We start from the raw sequence: 21242 nt of genomic DNA on the forward strand, positions 1-21242 counted from the left end.
AGCTGCTTGAAGTGATTACTAAGGCTGGATGAGCCTTTTTCTCCCCAGTGAAAGTAAATCCCTCACATTGCAGAAACTCCCCTTTCTTCCAGAAGTGCATGACAAAATATCAGGCTTCTGGGGGAAAACCATGCATAAGACGTATTTATAACCCACGATGTTGGATTATTTGGCCATTGTGGAGAATGAAAGGCATGGCTATTTAGCTATGCTGAATGTGGAGGAGGCGCTTGCGAGCTACCTCTCTCCATCGACGCCAGGTAATTGGAGGGACCGGCTTTGTCATCCAAGCCACCATGTAAGGCCACCGTGGCATTGGTGGGCAAGGCCTATGTGGTAGTACTCTTGTTTGTGGGTCACTGCAGACAATGACAGTGTTTCAGGAGTACCAAGCAGACCTGCTGAGTGAGCTCGACATATGGCGGCATTCAGCCAGTTCTTTCCCTGTTGTCTCGAGTTCACCTGGGCATCCACGAGTGGAGCCCAGGTCAGCACTAGTGCAAGGGAGACCCAGAAGGAGAGTAAGGCAGCCCGCAAACCCCCGCAGACAGCCAGGGAAAGGGGCGACCACAGTCCTGGCCTGCTTCTAGGCTTGATCTGAGAATGGTCATAAAGGCCAAGCAGACAAAGAAGAGCGGTCCTGATTGGCTGGGGAGGGATGTATCAGGGAACATGAGGTTGTTAGGGCAGGTAGCCCCCAGTGCTACTGTAGGGCCTCCACTAGCCAAGGCGGTCCCAAGTTTTCAGTGTTCTCTGGTCAGCAAGCTGTCACAGGGCAACGAAAATCTGATGCTTTCCCTCCAATAGAATGTGGAATAGTTAACATCACTAAAAGACCATCTGGCAGCATGGAAACTACTGCCAAATGTGTCTCCATGGGTTCTGTCTACCATAGAAAAGGGTTACCGGGTCCAGTTTATAGCTCGACCCCCCTGGTTCAGAGGTGTGCTCACCACAGTAGTCAGCACAGACCAGAGCCCGATGTTAGCGCAGGAAGTAAGATCCCTCTTGGAAAAAGGGGCAATAGAACATGTACCCCGTTCCCTGAGGGAGGGAGGTTTTTACAGCCGATATTTCCTGGTCCACAAAAAATAGGAGTATGCGGCCAAGTTTAGATCTGTGTCATCTGAACTATACTCTTTGCACATCAGGTTCAGGATGCTGACACCCAAACTTATCGTTCCACAGATTCAGTTTGCGGACTGGTTTGTGACGATACATCTAAAAGGTGCATATTTCCACATAGAAATATCACTAGCTTTATTCCCTCGCACCTTCACAAAGTGCATGGATGGCACTCTGGCTCCATTGTGACTCCAGGGCATCCGTGTACTAAACTACCTGGACGACTGGTTAATTCTAGCACGATCCAGGGAACTGGCGGTTCAACATCGAGGTGCTGTTCTTGCCCACATGAAGGGCTTGGGGCTCAGGTTGAATCTCAGAAAAGGATGCTTTCCCCAGTGCAGTGGACAACTTTTCTAGGGGTTATAAGGATTCTACTACGATGAGGGCGTTTCTAAACCCCAACATACATAGCGTCAATCCTATCAACACTGAGCAATATAAAGCTGGATCTTGGGAGACTATTGGCGCTCATGGGCCTATTGCACAAGAGACCATTCAGTGTTGGCTGAGAAGTTGGTGGTTTCATCCAAGGACGAAACCTCTGAGAATAATCAGTGTCACACGGTGATGCTTACGTGCTCTGAGAATTTGAGTGTCCCCGGTTTCTAGCCTTGGGTCACACTTTAGGGGTGTTTCCTTAGCGCAAGATGGTAATGACAGACACCTCCCTCACGGGCTTGAGCGCGGTCTTAGACAGCTGTCCAGCTCACGGTCTCTGGTGCAGCCCTCATCTGGAGCGGCATATAAATTGCCTAGAAATGTGGGCCACATTTCCAGCACTGAAATTCCTTCTTCCTCAATTGAGAGGTCACCATGTGTTTACAGACAACACACCAGCGGTCTCATATATTGACCACCAGGGAGGATTATTTCCGTGACCTCTGTTCAGGCAGGCACAACTAATTCTTCTCTGGGCAGAAGGAAAGTTTGTCAGTGAGTGCAATGTACATTCTGGGAATTTGGGGGTGGACATCCTGATGAGGCAGGGCTGAGGCCCAGGAATTGGTGGCTCCATCCACAAGTGGTGGAGTCCATATGGCAAGGTTTGGCCAAGCGGGACTGCATGTGTTCGCCTCTGAGGAGACAACACACGGCCCACTGTGGTTTCGCCCTCACTCCTCCCGCACAATTAGCGCTGGACGCCATGGTGCACATGTAGCCGAGGTCACATCTGTACGCTTTTCCCCCATCGCTCTGCTCCCACAAGTTCTATCGAGAGTTCGCCAAGGCAATCTATGTCTGCTGCTAGTAGCACCTTATTGGCCAGCTCGAATATGGTTCTAAGAGATAATACCCCTGCTAGATGGCACTCCTTGGGAGATGCCCATCCGCAGGGATCCACTGTAGGACATATCAAACCCATGTATCAGGGTTTATGTGGCCACCATTTCGGCCAGCCACGCCCATGTTGATGGAGCCTCTGTGGGGCAACATCCTCTAACTTTGAGGTTTATGCGTGGTGTCAGGTGGCTGAGGCCCATCTGCAGGCCACACATACTTTCCTGGGACCTTTCTGTGGTCCTGGAAGGTGTGTCAGGTGCCCCATTTGAGCCCTTAGAGTGGATCTACTGTCTCAAGCCGGAGGGCTGATTTATCACCCTCGGCCAGAACTATGGAAACTGTGAGACCAGCTCATAGATTCTGGTCTCACAAGTGAGGTTATAGAGACCATGTTAAATGCTAGAGCACCATCCACAAGGAAATTGTATGCACTCAAGTGGAAGCTTTTTGTCTTGTGGTGTGAGGAACGTCAGCTAGACCCAGTGAACTGCTCAATAGCTACAGTCCTGGAGTTCTTACAAGAACGTTTCTCAGCGGGGTGGGCTCCTTCTACAATCAGGGTTTACGTGGCCGCCATTTCGGCCAGCCATGCCCCTGTTGATGGAGCCTTTGTGGGGCAACATCCTCTAACTTCGAGGTTCATGTGTGGTGTCAGGCAGCTGAGGCCGGTCTGCAGGCCGCGTATACCTTGCTGGGACCTTTCTGTGGTCCTGGAAGGTCTGTCAGGGGCCCCATTTGAGCACTTAGAGTCAGCCTCTGAGAAGCTTCTCACTCTAAAGGCAGCTCTTCTGCTGGCCCTGACATCTCTCAAGCAAGTAGGAGATCTACAAGCTCTCTCTGTTGCCCCTTCCTACCTTGACTTTGCCCCTGGATTAGCCAAGGCCTTCCTGTATCCTATGCCGGATTATATTCCTAAGGTGCCTACATCGGCTGCCCACCCTGTGGTGTTGCAGGCTTTCTGCCTTCCTCCATTCCCCACACCAGAACAAGAGTGAATGCACCTGCTGTGTCCAGTAAGGGCTCTCTGTACTTACGTCCACCGCTCTGGCCAGTGGCATAAGTTGGAGCAGCTGCTGGTCTGCTTTGGCAGCGACAGTAGAGGTGATACTGTGTCAAAGCAGCGCATCTCTAATTGGATAATGGAAGCAATCTCTATTGCTTACGAGGCGCGCGGTCTCGCTACGCCCATGGGCATAAGGGCTCATTCCACTAGGGCGGTCGCCTCCTTGAAGGCTTTGTCCAAAGGGGTATCCTTACAGGATGTGTGTGCTGCTGCAGGGTGGTCTATGCCACACACATTCATTCATTATTACAGCCTGGATATTCATTCCACCCCGGGCTCGAGTGTTTTGCTGTGATCCTCGGGCTTGGGTCTTTTTGAACAGGCCGTACCCTCGGTGTGACGGAGTGGGTATTCTCGTTCCCATAGTGTTATGCTAAATGCAACGTCGAAGTTCCCTTTGAAAGGGAACGTCCGGGTTACGCATGTAACCCTGTTCCATGAGAAGGGAACGAGATGTTGCGCAGCTTTGCCATACCAGGGCAGACCTGTGAATTGCATCTTCACTTCAGATAATAGAGGCTGATTGCGCGGTTCACAGGTGCCATATTTATATCACGCGATGCACTTAAATGCCACGTCACCTGATCATGGCAGGCCTATAAATAGGCATGATTTTACACAACCTTCAGATGCCGGTCGCGCGTGAGAGGCGCTCCCATAGTGTTATGCTAAACACAACTTCACGTTTCATTTTAGTTATACTGTTTAAAATTTCATAAACATGATTCACAGTAACACTTTAAGGCTGTAGTGACTGTGCTGATAAAGTTGATGATTCTGTGTGTCCTGAACTGAGGGAAAAAAATAAAAATAAAATAAAAGTGCAGTAATCCATGTAATTATATGAACTGAGAGAGTGAAGAGTGTGTCATTGTCTCTCTGCAGGTTGCGTGATTGTGATATCTCAGATGAAGGCTGTGCTGCTCTGACTTCAGCTCTGAGATCAAACCCCTCACACCTGAGAGAACTGGATCTGTCTGAGAATAAACTCAGAGACTCAGGAGTGAAGCGTCTCTCTGCTGTACTGGAGAATCCTCACTGTAAACTGGAGACACTGAGGTAAGATCATCTCTCTGAGAGTCACATGACCTGCTCCTCAGAAAGACATTTAGCATTTGCTACATAATTTTGGACTGTACATGACACAAAACAAACATCTTTTTGTTAGCAATATTGTGTTTTGTGAGAGAGAGAAAGAGAGAATTTGACTTTTAAGATGTTAAATGACAGAGAACATGGCACATTTTGTATCAGACCTCCAATTTGTAGGCGAGCAAAACACTGGAACATGTGACTGACAGGTGTTTCTTGTTACCCAGGTGTGTCCTGTTAGATTGATAGTTTAAACAATAAATATCTCTGAACATCTACTAATGATTTTAGCCTTCAGTTTCACCTGTGAAGTCTGAATTTGTTGTTAAAAAGGATAAGCCAACATGAATATCAGAGAGCTGTCTGTGGGAGAAAAGCGAGCCATTTTGAAGCTGAGAAAAGCCTGAAAATAATCAGAGACATCTCACAAACATTAGGTACAGCCAACACAACAATTTGGAATGTCCTGAAAAAGAAAGAAACTACTGATGTACTGAGAAACAGACACCGAATGGGTCGGCCAAGGAAAACAACAACAGCTGTTGACAGAAACATTGTGAGAAATGTGAAGAAAAACCCCAAAACAGCAGTCAGTGACATCACCAACAACCTCCACAGGGCAGCGGTGAAGGTATCACAAGCCACCGTTTGAAGAAGACTTAGAGCAGAAATATAGAGGCCATACCACAATGTGCTAACCACTCATCAACAGTAAGAATTGGAAAGCTAGATTGGAAGTCACAAAGAAATATAGAGATGATCCACAAAAGTTCTGGAACAAAGATTAACTTCCAACAAAATGTTTGAAAGGCCAAAGTTTGGAGAAAGAAAGGATCTGGTCATGATCCAAAACATACAAGCTCATCTGTGAACCATGGTGGAGATAGCGTCATGGCTCAGGCTTACATGGCTGCTTCTGGAACAGGCTCACTGATCTTTATTATGATGGAACTCATGATGGTAGCAGCAAAATTAATTCAGAAGTTTACAGGCACCTTTTGTCACCAATTTACAGAAATATGCATCTGAATTAATCTTGAGGAACTTCATCATACAGCAAGACAATGATCCAAAACACACTGTCAACTCAACACAGGACTTTATCAGATAGAAAAAGTGGAAGGTTTTAGACTGGCCAAGTCAATCACCAGACCTTAACTCAACTGAGCAGCATTTCACCTCCTGAAGAGGAGACTGAAAGGAGAAACCCCTAAAAAACAAACAACAACTGAAAGAGACTGCAGTGAAAACCTGGAAAAGCATTACAAAAGAAGAAACCAACAGTTTGGTGATATCAGCGAGCCGCAGGCAAGAGATATGTAACCAAATATTAAATGTTATTTATTTTAATTTACTTAAAGTCTTATTTGTTCCTATACTTTTGCTCACCTAAATTTAGGTGTTCTGATACAAAAGCTGCTATGTTTTATGTTCTTCAATACATCTAGATGTAAATACCAGTAAATAAAAACTGAAATCCTAAACTCTCGTCTCATATCCATCTTTTGATCTCAAACCAAAATGGTGTATAGCACAAACAAATGAATTGGCCTTGCTGTTCCAATAGTTTTGGAGGGGACTGTATTTGTATATTTACATATTTATAAACACCACCATTCACACCCCCCACCATAAACCCCGAACCCTATGCAGTGTGTTCTCATTTTTAAGTCCATGTAAGTAGAAAGTCCACACTCAGAACACCTTTACAAGTCCATGACAATATAAAGTCTGGAAATTAAGATCAGATATCCAAGTTGTAGTACATCGAGTTTATAAGTCCAAGTATTTGTCCAGTGTTTGCTCAGGATGCAGGAGTGTAGGGACTCCACACTGACATGTCCAGTCTCTCAATGTCCATGACACAGAGTTTTCAATCCAGTCTCATGTGTGGAAACAGAGAAGACAGGGAAAAGTCCAGAAAAGCAGAAAGAGTGCCAGATAGATCCTGTCTGCAACTAACTTAGAAGAGTCTTTCGTACCGCTGATGTCCATTTCCTGAGTGGAAATCTTCTCCTAGGTGACAGCACCTTCAGGTTCTCTTTCTTGGTGATGTGTTGTGCTGACTTCATCAACTTGGACTTTTTTTTTTCCCTTTAGTCTGTTCTAGAACCCGGTTGATCTGTGTGATGGAGTACATGTCATCTGGCTGTGTTTCTGACACACCTGAGCAGTCAGAGTAACTCGCCTCAACCCGCAAGTGTTTAGTGAAGAAGCTACCTAAGTCTGTGTTCACACGTAGTGTCTTTTATTTGAAGCGGTCAGCACCTGTTTTTAATCCGATGGAGTAGACCGTGTTTTCAGAAACACTCTGAGCTTCTTTGGGATGCTCTCAACTGCATTTTAGAACAGATTTTTTTTATATGACAGAACACTTTGCCCAGCGGTTTTCATCAGAAAACGACATTACATGTGAAAACAGACCAACTTTGTTTAGCTTCCAAGCCACATTAGATACTAACGTTAGTTCGGTCGAGATAGCTTTGTGAAGTCAATACAGTTATGAGTTTTATAATGTATCTTAATTCAGTACATGAAGATCTATGTAAATTAGCTGCATTAGCAATTTAATTATAAAATAGGCTACATTAATTATATCTTTTCTCTATCAGCTATCGCTGTTGTTAACATGAACAAGAATTACTCCCTAACAAAAAAGTTTATACTTCATTTATTCTTTGTTGAGGCTTACCTTATTGAAGGTTTGCAACTTTCTCATCCGAGTCGATGCTTGTAACTACTATCCCGAGTTGATGTTACAAAGAAATATCCAATCAGCTGTTTAATTAGCTTGGTGATAAGCATCGGTATCACACCAATCACACACACATTCATCCAAACACTGATTGTTGACTGGCAGATCATTCCTGTTTCCAGCTTTTCTTTCAGCTTGCGATAAAGCCACGTCTCTGTTTTCTTTTTTTTTGGTAGTGTGTAGAACTCTCACCATCATTTACATTCTTTCTGAATTGTTCATATAAGATTATGATCTGATATTATTATGATACGTTCATTCAGCTTAAGGAGCTCCACAAAAACACTTAGGCACTGTGCCTTAGCATGTTATGGGTTTATGGTGAGGAAAAGCCGTATAAGCAGATCAGGGTCGAGTTTCCCAAAAGCATCACAGCACAAACATCATCGTTTAATGGTAGAGCGAGCATCACTCTGAACACGCTCTCTCCCAGTTACAATCATCTTAACTTTGCAATGCTTTTAGGAAACTCAACCCCGATTGTTCTTGTAAAATTGATTAAACTGAATTACACACACACACACACACGCACACACACACACACACACACACACACAAACACACACACACAGGGCCTCATTTATCAATATTTTAGTGAAGTTGTGTGTAAGTGTTTGTGTAAGTCAAACCGATCTAAAGATTTCTGACAGAAAGGCTGATTTTCTTCGTACTCGTGTGTTTATGTTGATCACCTGTAATGTGTGAAGCGCGTTCCCGACACAGCTCATTTGCACGGAAATTGCACAAACACACTTCTATAAGTCACTCTGGATAAGGGAGTCTGCTAAATGCTGTAAACATAATAAAAATAATCAGTTTAAACTCCACAGTATATTCCAGATATAAAAGTGCAGTAATCCATGTAATGATATAAACTGAGAGAGTGAAGAGTGTGTCATTGTCTCTCTGCAGGTTGTGTAGTTGTGATATCTCAGATGAAGGCTCTGCTGCTCTGACTTCAGCTCTGAGATCAAACCCCTCACTCCTGAGAGAACTGGATCTGTCTTGGAATAAACTCAGAGACTCAGGAGTGAAGCGTCTCTCTGCTGTACTGGAGAATCCTCACTGTAAACTGGAGACACTGCGGTAAGACCATCTCTCTGAGAGTCACATGACCTGTTCCTCAGTAAGACACATTCTCTAATAGTGAGACTGAAGCAGAGGTTTTAGGTTCAGCATCAAATATCCTGAGGAGGAAAATCATTTCATTTCAGTCCACATTGATGTTTTTTCCTGATCTGATCACAGTATTTATGTATTCAGTGTTTGTAGTAGTATAAGCAGATCTGGGCCGAGTTTCCCAAAAGCATCACAGCACAAACATCATCGTTTAATGGTAGAGCGAGCATCACTTTCAACACTCTCTCTCCCAGTTACAATCATCTTAACTTTGCAATGCGTTTAGGAAACTCAGCCCTGATTGTTTTTCTGAATTTTATTAAATTATATCTCACACACACTCATACACACACACACACACACACACACACACACACACACACACACACACACACACACACACACGGCCTCATTTATCAATATTTTAGTAAAGTTGTGTGTAAATATTTGTGTAAGCCAAACTCATCTAAAGATTTCTGACAGAAAGGCTGATTTTCTTCGTGCTTGTGTGCTTATGTTGATCACCTGTAATGTGTGAAGCGCGTTCCCGACACAGCTCATTTGCATGTAGTGACGCCCACACACACTTCTATAAGTCACTGTGGATAAGGGAGTCTGCTAAATGCTGGAAATATAATAAATATAATCAATTTATACTCCACAGTATATTCCAGATATAAAAGTGCAGTAATCCATGTAAATTTTATTCAATTATATCACCCACCCACCCACACACACCCACACATTGGGCCTCATTTATCACTTATTTATTAAAGTTGTGTGTAAATGTTTGCGTAATTTAAACCAAACCAAAAAAAAAAATCTCTCAGATTTACAAAACTTTGGGAAACGCTCATTTTATTATTTGCATGTGCGTGTTGATGAATCCCAAACCCCATAAATTACCAGCACTGCTAAATTGCATTTGCACACACTAGGGATGTCATGATACCAAAAATCTAGTAGTCGGTACCAATACCACCAAAGTACACGGTACTTGATAGCAAAGTCGATACCACGGTGTGGTATAATTTTTTTTATTATTTAATTAATTAAAAACTCTCCTGGAGGACATCCTCCTCTGGCTGATACTGGCAAAGAGAGAGAGAGAGAGAGAGAGAGAGAGAGAGAGAGAGAGGGAGGGGGTATTTTAGTTATCAAACACTGTCTGACATTGAGTGGAGGTGCACTCCTAAACGCACGCATGCACACACACTCCTTATACTCTGAATGCAAGCATTAGTTTAAATTCACTGATATGGTGGCAGGACAGAAAGATTTATTACAAGCATGAACATGTGAATAATTATTAGTGACATTAGGCTACATTTATCTGACAGGACCTGGACTGAATGGAGATGCATGGTGGCCCATTAGGAGGTAGTTTATAACACTGCAATGTGTTAGCGTCGTTAACAAATAACTGGCTATCGCAAACATTACATGGAGCATAACGTTAGCTGGTTTCATGGCAACAATGCAGCTGCCTCAAACAAACATAATACAGGACCGTCATTCAGGTGCTTCGCCAAATTCCAGGTGTTTCCTCGCTTTGTTTGAAAGGAACGACAGCATCGGTTACACACCGGAAACTGATACTAGCATTCCTCTCTTTTCCTCTAAACGAGTCGAGGCGGAGCTAAACTTGTTAAGCTAAGCTAATCTTCTGTAGTTTTTCCCGTGTGCTTGTAGGCGTTCTTCCTCTTCTTCTTCACCACTTGTGGACCGACTAAAACACTTGCGCTTATTTGCTGCTGTTGTGGATAAAAAATGTCATAAAATAAACATAAGGGAGACCTAGCATCCAGCAAAGGGGAGAAGAAGAAGAGACGGGCACCTAGACACATAGAAGCGGGATTAGGCGGACATTGACAAATTGGAATTACACTTTAAAGATCTTTAAGAGCAGTAATAGTCAAAAAAGTCAAAAAGAGGTATACGAGCTGAGCTGAGGAGGGCTAACACACACACACACGCTCGTACAGTCAAGGGCGGGCAAGTAGACACAACACACACACACACTCTCTCGTTCTCATACACACACATGAATAACTTTAATAAAATCTTATAATAATAGAGAAACTCTATAAAAAACAGAATAGTAGGATATGCAGGACAGTAGAACTGTAATGATATTAAGAAGTTGGAAGTACAGTAAACCGCTTTTCAAGTAGTATAAATATATATAAAATAAGAAATATAGTGCAAATATGAAAATGACTCAAATGGTGAGGGTTCTTGGCTCGCAAGGAAGGCCTCAATCTTAAGAGAACCATGAAGAGAGCCAGTTATAAGGGTGGCTGGGTCAAACTGCCCCCAACCTCCTCGAGATAACGATAAGACCAAGGTCCCTCCCGGTTGTTTAGTCGTCTTGTCTACATCATCTTATTTCCCTAGGTAAATGAGAATTCTGGTTTCTGACCCCCTAAGGTAACTGAGAAGTCTGTTTTCTGACGCCCTAGGTAACTGAAAAATTCTGGTTTCTGATCCTCTGAGTAACTAGAAACTCTGGGTTTTTATTTTCTGGGTTATTGGAAATGCCTGAGTTCTGATTTTATGTGTAAATTAAAACCCCTGGTTTCAATTCTATGTGTAAGTGAAATCGCCCTTTTCTGGAACATAAGAGTAAGGTAAATGAGCTCTTTTTTTAACCCTATTGGTAGTGAGATCATAGTCTTTTTGAAACATATGGGTTATTTAGTGTGTAAATACAGTATAAATTCTGGAGCTTAAGCTCAGGGTATTGGGATCACTTCTGAGAATTCTCATCGGTGTGGATCTCGTGTGGTGGAATGGAACAATAAAGCTGGACCCTTGCTTCTTCTCACTCACGGCTGGTGTATTTTTTCTATCTCCAACTGGTCTCAGAGGTAGATGTGAGTATTGGCTTCTAAGTAGAGTTTTAAATGTTTTTGGGTAATAGGCTAAATTTGGGCCACCACTGCCCCCATCAATCCGGAACAATTGCAACCTCGGTACCTCCATTTGAAACGGTTCCAACACTAGTGCAGAAAAACAAGTACCGTCACATTATAAGAATGTTGCTACCGAAGTATCGGTTCTCGTGACATCCCTAGCACACACACACACACACACACACACACACACACACACACACACACACACACACACACACACACACACTTAGTAAAGTTGTATGTAAATGTGTGTGTAAGCCAAACTGAACTAAAGATTTCTGACAGAAAGGCTGATTTTCTTCGTACTCGTGTGCTTATGTTGATCACCTGTAATGTGTGAAGCGCGTTCCCGACACAGCTCATTTGCATGTAGTGACGCCCACACACACTTCTATAAGTCACTCTGGATAAGGGAGTCTGCTAAATGCTGTAAACTTAATAAAAATAATCACTTTAAACTCCACAGTATATTCCAGATATAAAAGTGCAGTAATCCATGTAATGATATGAACTGAGAGAGTGAAGAGTGTGTCAATGTCTCTCTGCAGGTTGCGTTATTGTGATGTCTCTGATGAAGGCTGTGCTGCTCTGACTTCAGCTCTGAGATCAAACCCCTCACACCTGAGAAAGCTGGATCTGTCCTGGAATAAACTCAGAGACTCAGGAGTGAAGTGTCTCTCTGCTGTACTGGAGAATCCTCACTGTAAACTGGAGACACTGAGGTAAGATCATCTCTCTGAGAGTCACATGACCTGCTCCCCAGTAAGACACATTCTCTAATAGTGAGACTGAAGCAGAGGTTTTAGGTTCAGCATCAAATATCCTGAGGAGGAAAATCATTTCATTTCAGTCCACATTGATGTTTTTTCCTGATCTGATCACAGTATTTATGTATTCAGTGTTTGTAGTAGTATAAGCAGATCAGGGCCGAGTTTCCCAAAAGCATCACAGCACAAACATCATCGTTTAACAGTAGAGCGAGCATCACTCTGAACACTCTCTCTCCCAGTTACAATGATCTTAACTTTGCAATGCTTTTAGGAAACTCAGCCCTGATTGTTCTTCTAAATTTTATTAAATTATATATCACACACACACACACACACACACACACACACAGAGTCTCATTTATCAATATTTTAGTGAAGTTGTATGTAAATGTGTGTGTAAGCCAAACTGAACTAAAGATTTCTGACAGAAAGGCTGATTTTCTTCGTACTCGTGTGCTTATGTTGATCACCTGTAATGTGTGAAGCGCGTTCCCAACACACCTCATTTGCATGTAGTGACGCCCACACACACTTCTATAAGTCACTCTGGATAAGGGAGTCTGCTAAATGCTGTAAACATAATAAAAATAATCACTTTAAACTCCACAGTATATTCCAGATATAAAAGTGCAGTAATCCACGTAATTGTATAAACTGAGAGAGTGAAGAGTGTGTCATTGTCTCTCTGCAGGTTGTGTAGTTGTGATATCTCAGATGAAGGCTGTGCTGCTCTGAATTCAGCTCTGAGATCAAACCCCTCACACCTGAGAGAACTGCATCTAACTGGGAATAAACTGAGAGACTCAGAAAAGAAGCAGCTCTTCAGACTTAAACTACAGAACTTGAGGTGATTTTCAGATAAACATTCATTCCACTTTATTACTGTCACGATTCCCTCGTCTGGCAGTGCGTTTGGAGAGATAGAGGGAGCGCGCAAGTGCATGCTCTTCGGATTTTGACAACTATGACATTGTTTACTATGGACACGTGCACAAACATGGACGCCATGGACTACATTTCCCACACATTCATGTTCACCTTCTTCGGAATACTAATCACACACACCTGTTTCCAATCTCACACCACAGTATATAAGAGACACTTTGACTTTGCGTAGTATTGAGTTTAACGCACTTACCAAGCGGTTGCCTTTTGTTCTCATTTTGTTTCATGATCTCTGACCTCGTTTATAGTTTCTCGACTCTAATTATTGTTGCGCCCTATTTATGCCTGTTTGCCGATCGCCTGACCCTTTGCATGTTTTTGGATTATGATTTGGATTTGTCTGCCTTTGTCTCCTTTAATAAAACTGTCAACTGCACTTGCATCTGTCCTAATCTCCTTTACATCTCGAGATGTGACAATTACACAACTTTATTTATGGACTTTGATGTTGTGAATTCTTTATTCCCAGATTTCTTGAGTTAATAGTGATGTCTGGTGAAATTTTCATGTGAATATCCTCATTGGAAATATATTTACTGAAAAAAATGTTTTTTTTTTTGTTTTTTTTAAAAACTTATTTCCCCTACTGTAAATATAAAACTTGTTTTGGTTTAATTTCAGGTTATGAAGAATTTTCATCTGATGCAGATTCCAGAGAAGATATTTTTAATGAAATGTGCTCGACTCACAGCGGCATTTCCTGAACATTTTTCCCTCACACTGAGAAATAATCTGAATTAAATGTAACACATTTCCACAAAGTGTAAGCGCAGACAGTGTGTCTAAGATCTAAAGAACCTGTGCTTGCTTGGTGTGATTCTTCATCATCATAGGACTTTACAGAGTGGTGTTGCAGCACTACTATCAGGAATAAACACTTACTGAAGATCAATTCTTTATTTTTATTATTACACAATTCCACTGTTATACCCTACAGAATCCAGACATCATGGCAGAACTCAGGTTCTGGTTAAGGTTCTAGTTGCTCTGGTCTACATTCCAGCCCATGTCTTCCACCACCCCACCACTCTATCACATCATCTGGTTGGAAGACTCTAAAATCACCAGGCTGAAGCCGTGACTATTTCCTCAACATGCTATTGCTGCTCTGTGTTCTCTTTCCTGTAAACACTGCTTTGTTTTGGTTTTGTAACATTCTGAAGATATCTAATTGCCGTGACTGTTCATTTGTTATAAACATTCATCAGCTTTGGTGGAAAGCACGAGTCTGGAGAGTTAACTGGAGTTTTCAGATCTTTTAAGTGGTCTTGTGCTGTTGTAACCCAACCACCTCAAGGATTTTCTTTGTTTTTCAACACCATTCTGTATAAACTCTAGAGACTGTGTGTGAAAATCCCAGGAGATCAGCAGTTTCTGAAATACTCAAACTGGTCCATCTGGTATCAACATCCATGCCACGGTTAAGTTGCAGAGATCACACTTTTTCCTCATTCTGATGTTTGATGTGAACATTAACTGATGCTCTTGACCTGTATCTGCATGATTTTTTTTTTGCATTGTGCTGCTGAATGCCTGATTGGATAACTGCATGAATGAGCAGGTGTACAGGTGTTCCTAATAAAGTGGACAGTGTATATGTAAAGCGTGTATATGTGATTTAGAGCAAAGCAGGTTGATATGTGGCATGTCAGCTGCAAAGCTAAATGGCCAACTGATTAACAGAGATAGAACATTAACTCATGAGCAAGACCTAAGTTTTGTTCAATTAAAAAATTATATTTCATTAATGCATTTTACACTTTTTTAAATTAATTTGTATACATGTAGGTTTCATTAAATTCATTTTCATTTATATAATATATAGAAAATTGCATAATTGTATATAACCTTATCACCAGAAGTCAAAAATGAACATTTTTCTTCCTGTTTTGGAGGTGCCCAAGTTAAATGAAATGTATTTGTGGTAACAGACTGCCCCCTAGTGGTGAATGGCTCATATGAAATTAGACACTTAACCCTAATGTTCTGTTCTGGTTAAAATAACACATTTATATTTTACCAATGCTGTAAATGATTTTCCTTCATTTATTTCCTCCACTCAATTTCTCTAACAATCATTTCATGTTTAAAATCATATTTAAATTACCACAATGACGTTCTGGGATATTTTCTCTCTGGAGTGAGGTTTAATAAAACTAAATGTGTTAAAACTCTCACCTGCACTCTAAAAAGTAATTCAGAGGACCTACTACCACAACTTATTTAAGTGCATGATTGCAAGACAAAATTTCTAATTTGTTGATTTAATTAAATCTTTTCATTTGAAAACATTATTTTGATGAGTTGTTTTGACATAATTATATTGATAATTACATCAATTTAATATTGTGTGTCACTGAAACTGAAATTTCTGCTTTAATTGATTTAAAGCAAAATTTAAGATGTAGTAACTTAATGAAATTGGCTTGCTAACTTAATTTCTCTCCACCTTGAGTTCAGGATTTCAATTCCCCTCCTCACTTAACATACCTGGACAAGTTCAGACCAATAAGATTGTGTGTTAGAGGACCTTGCTGAGCAAAGCCATACAAAGGACATTTCAAGGCGAGTATCATTTCATTTGGGCATATGCTGAATTGTTATATGACCAATAGTGGACTCGTGTACAGAGGTTTGTCTACACCTGCTAATATTGTGGATGAAATCTGTTACACGAAGCTAACGCTAGTCATATGTAGCAGAGTAATTTGACCATCTACACTTTAGTAGAGAGTAGCAGTGGATAAGAATGAGAGTTTCATTTGACAAATCTGCTCAGCTAGAGAAGGCTTTTAATTGTAGGGAGGAAAAGCATTCAGTTTTTTGCTAATTTCATGCAGTGACCCCTTTTTAAAATCTTGAAGTTTTGGGAAGATTGGACATTGTATGCATGAGCTGTAACAACTTCCTGTTTAATTGCAGTAATAGCGTGCTTTAGCACTTAGCTAAGTGTTGCTAGCATGTTTTAACATGTTTCATACACATTGATGGCATGTTTAGAATTTCTGGTATTTTTTTTATGTTGTTAGGAACACGTCAGTGTAAATCATGTTACTTCCTGTTGCCAGCAGGTGGTGCTATGACTATAATTGAACATTGGCATGTAGATGTCTTCAGGCTGGGACTTTTATCAAAAGTTTGAAGTTTGGAGCAGATTGGACATTGTATGTTTGAGTTATAAAAACTTCCTGTTTTATGGCAAACCATCAAATCATGTCCAAAACCCCATCAAACCATGCCCATGACGTGCAGCAAAAACTCAAAAATAAATAAATAAATAAATAAATCTTTGCAATTTAGCACTGTCAAGGCCTTTAGATCAGATGGACCGAATATGATGTTGATCTGATGAAATCTCTAGGAGGAGTTTGTTAAAGTACGAGGCCTGGAAGAGGCTAAATCTGAGCAAATATTTAAGAGAAACATAAAAATTTTATTTATTTATTTATTTTACATATTGGCACGTTACACGTTTACTGAATTTTGTACATGTTGGTGAAACGTAGCCTGAGGCGCACATTGTTGAAATTTTGTAGCTGGTGCTTTTGAGCTATTTTGCCACACTCAATTCTGGAACCCCTATCAGATATAAATTTTCACTGGTTCTGAAGCCTCTGCAACGTTTCGGGAGTTTTCGGTTATATTTAGACCCTCTAAAATGTGATTCACTTGAGAAAAGAAGAAAAGGAGCAGATTTAATAGGGCCTCACAACACTGGTGCTCTGGCTAAAAAAAAAAAATTAAAAAATGAAAATTTGTTAGTTTATTATTAAAGGAACATTTCTAGTTTATTCCAACTTGGGTTAGCGATATTAACTAAACTGAAAGTATGGCATGTAAAAGCTAGTAAGTGTTCATCATTTCAAATAAATTTTACTTTGCGCCTCACTTTTCTGTTTCAAAATGGCTTCTTGCTAGACCTTGGTTTGTTGATGTTGCATGGTTTTCAGATCTTAGTAATTATTCAATAACAAAACAAAACTGCACAAATAAGACCCAAGATGTAATAAACCATAATTTTCCTTTAATACAAACCAGAATCTGTTATACAGTGAACTTGTCAGATGAATATGTTGCATTCAGTAACCCTCAATACACCATATACAGACAGGCCTTTTGCTTTGTCTTAACTGGTTCATGTCCCAACACCCCTGTTCGATAATTTCCTGGATTAACATCATGTTGAGCAATTGTTGAGAAATCTAAATTAGTAAAGCAGGTCAATTTGATCATAGAACATCCTGTTTAAGTTGTGTGATAAAAGAAAAATGGGCATGTTATGTTACCATTGTGTTTTATGATACAATAATTTTTTGTGTTGCTTATTGATGCAACCTATTTACACCATTTGAGTAACTGGGTGCATGTGTGTGTAAAAGGGTTAAAAGAAAATAAATAATGGCTCCATTAAATTCAGTAAGAGTGACAGTCTAAAAAGTCAGCAGTAACCATCCAGTTCATTATCTCTAACACGCTAAACTATCTTTTCATTTGTTTTACAAGGACACGAAAGAGATTGAGGAAGGACGTGATAGGCAAGTTATGAAAATTGCCATCATCGGTGACTGGTCCACCCCAGGATCGGACCACAAGACAGCAACCATCGTGGTCGAGGGAACCAAAATCCTGAAAGGAACGGATATCCCAAGGTGCTATGCTTTGCTGATGGTATAATATATGCTCTGAATCTGAGCTATCGCGAGGAACTAAAATATACGTTTGAAGTGTTTCAGAAGCTGTTCCTTGAACTTGATGGACTGAAAGCTAGTGCAAAAGTAATGAGTCTCAAGAACAGAATTTTCTGAAGATTCCACTTGATTCAAAGCACTATCAGCTTTTATTCAGATTTTACAGTTTTGTATTTAAGTCCACTGAAGAGGCACCAGAACTGGTAGTGTAACAGAAGAGGGAATTTGTGGGGAAAAATAAATTTGTTGTTGTTTGTTTTCAAGATGTAAATATTGCAGTTCAAAATAAAAAAAAAAAGTTAATTGTCTAACAATATTGTTGTTGAATGAATTCACTTAAGTGCTATAAAATTAACAAAAATATGAACGCAATAAACTACTGAAAAATATCTAATTATAGCAAATTAATTTTTAAACGGTTGTCAACTTACTAACAAAGTGTTGTGTTAATTTTTTTTTGTTGAGCCAAAACATTTGTTTTTAGGGTGTGTGTGTGTGTGTGTGTGTGTGTGTGTGTGTGTGTGTGTGTATTACACACACACACTATTAGAGAAAATGGGAGGCCTATATTGGATATTTTAAAATAAATGTAATATTTTTGTTTCTATAAATTGTAAAGCGATGGCGTGAACCAATGGGACAGAACGCTGCTAAATATTAAAGAGAGCATGAAGGTTTAAAACTACAGAAACAAACCATACGGTCAGAACTTGTACACATACACCATCATGTATCAATTTGTGTTGTAATCTTGTAATCTTCAACACCCAGGTTGTTAAAATGCCTATATGTCAAAGTCCATGTTCCTGTACCGCCTCTAAATATTCTCTAAAGAACTCTGCCTCTAAAAGTGAAACTCTTTCTGAAACCCCAACACCAGTTTTAATGAGCAGCTGGAAAACATGAAGATTAAAAAGAAAGTGAGATTTATAATTCCACACAACAACAATTGCTGACTAAAGGTGAGTGATCTCTCTAATAAACACTTCTGAACAAGAAAAATGTGTTTATAGACCGTGTGTGTTTAGGAAACAAAAATGGTTTTCATGTCACACTGCTGCGGTAAAGTTGGTTTTATATTATTTTGGAAAGAAGAGCAGGAATACTAAAGAAAGCCATACTGACAAGTTCATTAAATGGTCTATATAAGGAATTAGAAATCTAAATGAATTCACACGTAAAATTTAACAAACTTTTTTGGTCAGGTGTACTCTATGCTAAAGTCCACAAGCTGCAATAAAAACTATTTCCGTGTGCAGTATATTGAGAAGTGACTACAAACACCACAATCACTATATGAGACTACAAAGTCTCTGTGTCTCTCTTTCTTTAAATGTAGAGAAGCCAAGAAAATGAAAGTCAAGGTTAAATGAAAATAATGAAGATGGTGATGACAGTTAAATGTAGGAAGTATGAGGGAAGCTTATTGGAGACTGACACAAGGGCTGCAACTAACCATTATTGTGATTGTCAATTAATCATCTAATCTATAAAATAATTAATGAGAAATGTCAATCACAAGTTCTCAGTGCTTAAACTGATGTCTTCAAATAGCTTCCTGAATCTGATAAGCAGCCAGAAAAACCTTTCATTTTTATTTATATTGTATTGATGGGAAAAGGAAAAAAGCTAATAGTTTTTTTAGTATTTGTGAAGCTATATCCAGCAAATATTTGGTATGTTTACCTGATAAATGACTAAAGCTATTAATCATTTATCAAAGTTATGAGCAATTTCCTGTTGATCATCTAATTGTTTAATTGTTATTTGAGATGGTAATTACTACCTGTGTGTAATGCACAGCATCATTTGGATGCATCTGTAAAAACTATACATTTTTAAACGTTCTGAGAGTACGTCCCATAGACTAAACTGGTACGTTGTACCAGCCGCTGTGACTCAGGTGGTAGTGCGGGTTGTCCACTAATGGTAGGGTTGGTGGTTCGATTCCTGGCCCACATGACTCCACATGCCGAAGTGTCCTTGGGCAAGACACTGAACCCCAAGTTGCTCCTGATGACAAGTCCTTGCATGGCAGCTCTGCCACCATTGGTGTGTGAAAGGGTGAATGAATGCTTTGGAACAGCCAAGGTTAAAAAAGCACTGTATAAATGCAGATCATTCATAGAAGTAACCGGATCGGACCATATTAGTCACAGCAAAGTACCAAATAACATTCCCACCACGTAACCTTGTGATTCCAGTATTCGGCATGGTGACGTTATAGCTTATAGTACTTTGCTGGAACATAGTGAATACGTCCCAACGACCAGAGCCTGGAGTGTCATCATTTAATCCTTTCAATCACAACTCAAGGATATATGAGCATCTGCTTACCGGGAGACATCCCGTGACAATTCGTCAGCCTCAACCCCTTTATTTCTTACACATATCACTTCTTTGGTCAGGGGTGGATGTATGATTCTCGAGCCATTCCTTTATGTACAGCAGGCGAATCTGGTCACTTTGAAAACCATATAGAACTGACTTTCATTACTCCCTTCAAATTCAAATTTTTTTTATGGAAATTGTATTAGTTTTGATTAGTTTTGGAAGCAATTAAAACAATGCAATTATAATGGTATTTGTTATGGAATTTCTATTTGACCCATCATCTCATAATATACTCATAAGACACAGTTGTGCCTCAAGTAACATCAAGCAACAATCACATTTAAAACCATTTATTATACTTATACACTTATACAGCAGTGTCATTTTTTTTTCTACACATATACGAAGATAATATCATTAAGCTAAATAAATAAATGAAATGAAAACTAAATGTATAACAAAAAAAAGTAACAAATATCAATTCATAAATAATTAAGCATATAAATTAATGTAACAAACGTTAAAAATATATATATTCAAAAGGAAGAACTGTCCCATCACTGTCACCATGGTGTTGCTGCTGTGGAGAAACACCGTGTGACACATTTATAATAAACACTGCAACATTCCATAAAGAAATAAGACTTGTTGATTTTGGTGACTATAAACGTGTCGCTTAAAAAAAAAATGGGCTGAAACGTCATTTCGTACGTCGTTGTGATGAATATGGTCCGGTTCGGTTCGGTCCGGTCTTCACAACGTAACCGTGTTAGCTGGGAATTCAGACCCATGCACAAGGTCGCGTGAGCGTCATGGATCAAACACCAGCGGCAGTCATAATGTAAAATTAACACTGGACTAGTGTTGGAGTTTAGAAAAAGTGATAATAGTTGAGTTTATCGTGTTAAGTATCAGATTTGACCTCAGGCCACCTCACAAGTCTCTCGTTCGTGCGCAAATTAACAAAACTTTATTAACAAAAAATTATGAGTAAAGAGTTATAGTGTTTACCTTTTCCTCAGTGTCTGTCTGAGATTACTGGCAAAATCTGGCGCATGCGCAGTACTCCAAAAATCCGCTAACAGTTTAAAATTCAAAGAGAAGTCTCGGGCCTTCATTTAAAAATCACTTTCATTCACAAAGATGTAA

At 40.2% G+C, this 21242-nt stretch overlaps 2 protein-coding genes across 16 annotated transcripts in view; both read left to right on the top strand.

Annotated features, from left to right (window-relative positions):
* The window catches only part of LOC108257281 (NACHT, LRR and PYD domains-containing protein 12), a 60926-nt gene extending 42853 nt beyond the window's left edge, over positions 1–18073 (top strand). For 12 of the 15 annotated variants that reach the window (XM_053675357.1, XM_053675365.1, XM_053675363.1 and 9 more), the window contains 5 exons: positions 4358–4531; positions 8232–8405; positions 11905–12078; positions 12818–12973; positions 15532–18073. In XM_053675357.1, coding sequence (XP_053531332.1) covers positions 4358–4531; positions 8232–8405; positions 11905–12078; positions 12818–12973; positions 15532–15556 — 703 coding nt within the window. In that variant the 3' untranslated portion in view covers positions 15557–18073. Of the gene's footprint in view, positions 1–4357; positions 4532–8231; positions 8406–11904; positions 12079–12817; positions 12974–13692; positions 13962–15531 lie in introns of those variants that run through there. The other 3 variants (XM_053675362.1, XM_053675371.1, XM_053675359.1) reach the window with 2 other exon arrangements.
* Positions 18074–18548: 475 nt separating this feature from the next.
* LOC108257282 (NACHT, LRR and PYD domains-containing protein 12) overlaps positions 18549–21242 on the top strand; it is a 77215-nt gene continuing 74521 nt past the window's right edge. The window contains exon 1 of the mRNA XM_053675372.1: positions 18549–18721. The gene's annotated coding sequence lies outside the window, so the exon portion shown is untranslated. The remainder of the gene's footprint in view (positions 18722–21242) is intronic.

This window comes from Ictalurus punctatus, chromosome 24 (genome assembly GCF_001660625.3).
Source record: "Ictalurus punctatus breed USDA103 chromosome 24, Coco_2.0, whole genome shotgun sequence".
Lineage (NCBI taxonomy): Eukaryota > Metazoa > Chordata > Actinopteri > Siluriformes > Ictaluridae > Ictalurus > Ictalurus punctatus.